This window comes from Hibiscus syriacus, unplaced genomic scaffold, assembly GCF_006381635.1.
Source record: "Hibiscus syriacus cultivar Baekdansim isolate YM2019G1 unplaced genomic scaffold, ASM638163v2 tig00111758_pilon, whole genome shotgun sequence".
Classification (NCBI taxonomy): domain Eukaryota; kingdom Viridiplantae; phylum Streptophyta; class Magnoliopsida; order Malvales; family Malvaceae; genus Hibiscus; species Hibiscus syriacus.
The window spans coordinates 1,316,755-1,320,043 of record NW_024063170.1 but is presented as its reverse complement, the minus strand read 5'-3'; the positions used below and the strand labels follow the sequence as shown (position 1 = coordinate 1,320,043).

Genomic DNA, 3,289 nt, shown 5'->3' with positions numbered 1-3,289 from the left:
GTCCAAGTTCAATAAGGGTCCATGTCCAACCAGCCCAGGTCTATTAGGGTTGTAAAACCCTAATCTATCAAGATAACAAGCACATCACCACATATGATCTTGGACCATTGGATCTGACCCAATCCAATGGTCGAGATCAAGCATTCCAGAAGATTTGAAGTAACCGGTTAACCGAGGATCTCAGCGGCGTACAACACCAAAATCGGAGCTACTCGGACTGAACCATCCGAGATCACCTAGAACAACCCCGGAATATCCGAGATCAACTCCAACCACAACCGAAAATGGCCCCCAACGAGAGCCTATAAATATCAAAACAAAAACGGACAGAACACAGAACCGAGAGAGAATCCACGAAAATCTCCGGAGCATAAACACAGTAAACCGAGGGAAACACCATCATGAAAACAACGGCCACAAAAACCATGAACACAAAAGACAACAATAAACCAAACACCTAACAGTACCAAATACATAACACAACCAACGTCGGGAAATAACAATCAAACATAAACCAAAAATAACAAGCCCCAACACAAGGGACATATCGCATACAAAAGAAGGGAGAGGCACCGGTCTGGGCTCGAAAAGTGAAGGGTCACCGGCAAGGAAGATAAAAAGGCCGAACCTTTCAGGTTAGATCTACTTCGTTCGAGGTAGTTTTAGGCGATTTGGGATTTGATTTTGTATTCAGGGTGATGAGAATGGTACTCGGTGAGCTTTTGGGGTTGTCTGGCCACCGACGGTGGCGGCCGGAGTGATTTTCGGCGAAGACTGGCACGGCGGGGTTCTCATCGGAGGGGATGCCCAGGAGAAATGTTGAGAGTTTAAAGGGAGTATTTTTTTTGTTTTTTTCTCTAAACTGAGTGAAATGAGGATATTTGTGGGTTTTGGGTATATATAAGCGAGGGTTTGGGTGTAATTAGGGGATAGTTTAATTCTTTCCGCCATCCCCATACTTTGAAGCGCAATTCATTTTGGTCACTGTATGCAATCTGGCCCTTGGATTGTCGATTTATTCAATTTGGTCATCATTTACACTTTTTATATTTCATGAATTAACCCCCTAATTTTGTTTATTTTCAATTGCAGTTCACTTTTAAAATTCATTTCGATCCATAAATTCCAATTTCACTCAATTTGATCCTTTTTTATTTTTTTCGTTTTTTCATTATTTTTATTTTATTTCTCATTATTTTACTATTTTTACGTAATTTATTGTTTCTTTTTTATCATTTGTTTTCATTTATTTTATTATTGCTAGTATATATTTTTTATTTTATCTTTCTTTTGACTTACTTTTTGTGTTCTTTTTTTAAAAAGAATTTCTCATTTATATTTCTCTTTTTTACTCTCTTATTTATTTATTTATTTACTTTTTTTTGTCATCTAACATTTTTTATTTTTCTTTTGGAAGAATTTCAACCAATCAGAGGTAAGCAATTCGAATCGAAATTTTAAATTTTAATTTAAATTTCAAATTTTTGCAATCAAGGCAACCGATAAATTAATTGGTACCGAAAGGGCGGTTCAAGGGTGCTAGTCCTTCCTTGACCGTAACTGACTCTCGAACTCGACACGTTTCTGGTAAAACGCAGATCAGGTAAGATGGTGTCCGATCCACCTAAATATTTTTTTAAAGTGATCAGTGGCGACTTCAATTCATTTAATCCAAGACGAAGCCCAATTCCGGGGCCTAACCGAAAGTCGGTTCCGACAACATTTATATAAAATTTAATAAATTAATAAATTTATAAGTTATATTATGGTATTGATTTAAGAATATTAAAATATCTATCCCGTATTTTAAATTTACGGAACGCTTGGGGATTAATCTATATAGAATTAAAATTATTAGACCCTGAAAAACCTTAAAAGTAAAAGTATTCCCTAATCACCAATTTTCCCATTAAGGTCAATAACAGCAACAATAGGCGATCAATTTTGCAGTCAGAAAATAGAGATTCAGATCAAGGAAGAAGCAAGGGAAGAAAGAACGAAAGTCGAAAGAGATGGGAATCAGATTCATATTAATGGTGAACAAGCAAGGGCAGACCCGTCTCGCCCAGAACTACGAATGGCTAACCCACGAAGAACGACGTGCCCTCGAAGGCGAGATCGTTCGTAAGTGCTTGGCCCGCAACGAGCAACAGGTAATAATATTTAAAGAAAGAATTGCATGTAAATCTCCTTTTTCTAGAAATATCTGAGATTTTTTCCCATGATTTAACTCTCTCTTTTTGCTGTAATTTTGTCCGTTCGTGATTATTAGGGGATTTGGAATTCCAATTTCTAATTTCCTTCAAATTTATGGCCAGAGTTGCTAGTAACTTCAGAATTAATGCTCTATTTACTCATTTCCGGTTGTTAATTTGCTTGAATTGTGACAGTGTTCATTTGATGAGCATCCGAATTACAAAATTGCGTACAGGCGATACGCTTCGCTGTTTTTCTTAGTTGGAGTTGACAATGATAAGGTAAGTTCCATTCCTTTCCTATCCCCCTCTAAGATCATGTTTGTAATTGTTGATGTATGCCTAAGTTTTTTATGGCATTTCCCCCCTAAGATAAACAAAGAGATGTTGAAAGCTTAGGAGTGTTTAGAATGCATACCCTTGATATGGGGTGATTAACACAAACCATCAACAATTTTCTCTTTATTGAATCATATGCAATGTTTGCTTGTGATTTAGCACTACTGTAGAGGTTGCTTAGTGACATTTGAATTTTACTCTGTTGGAATTGGAAGAAAATATCAACTTACACCCTAGCCTTACACTTGTTCATTTTTGTACCAACTAAACCAGGCATCAAACTATTGTCACTCGTGTCTATAATCTCAGATCATAGTATTTGCTTCAGTTGTATTGCTTTAAGATGAGGTTCTGGTGTATTAGTTCAAATCAGGGTCCTTATGATAGCCTTATGGATTCTGGATTCACAGTGATGATACTGTATTTCTTTTCCCTAAAGGTTAAGACATAAAATGGTGTATTGCTTTGAGAGGATCAATGTTATACTTTTACATGCATGTATGCATGTATTTGAAAGTCATCACACTTATCTTTTCCTGTGAGTTGTCATTGGGAGAGATAAGTTAATTCCAAAGGGCCCAATATAGGCCAAACTGATCCGATCTCATCATAAATTGCCTCCACTTGGCCTCAAAATTTCCGATAAGAAGCTGCCCCATCTCATCCTAACCGGACAAATTCAAACCCCCTCCCCCCCTTCCTAAAGAAAAAAAAACAATTCTATTATGCGTGTGCAAAAGAAACCTTTGACCCTT

General features: G+C 36.9%; 1 protein-coding gene across 1 annotated transcript; it reads left to right on the top strand.

Annotated features, from left to right (window-relative positions):
• The first annotated feature begins 1,893 nt into the window (after positions 1 to 1,893).
• LOC120169251 (AP-4 complex subunit sigma-like) lies at positions 1,894 to 2,770 on the top strand. Its single transcript, XM_039177445.1, has 2 exons — positions 1,894 to 2,153; positions 2,391 to 2,770. Exons 1-2 carry the CDS (start codon positions 2,013 to 2,015, stop codon positions 2,592 to 2,594), a joined length of 345 nt encoding a protein of 114 aa, XP_039033376.1. The 5' UTR covers positions 1,894 to 2,012; the 3' UTR covers positions 2,595 to 2,770.
• Positions 2,771 to 3,289: the final 519 nt, after the last annotated feature.

Coding starts and splice junctions, on each gene's coding strand:
- LOC120169251 (XM_039177445.1), top strand. CDS start 2,013: ATGGGAATCAGATTCATATTAATGGTGAACAAGCAAGGGCAGACCCGT. Junction 2,154..2,390: donor TGGCCCGCAACGAGCAACAG/GTAATAATATTT, acceptor GAATTGTGACAG/TGTTCATTTGATGAGCATCC.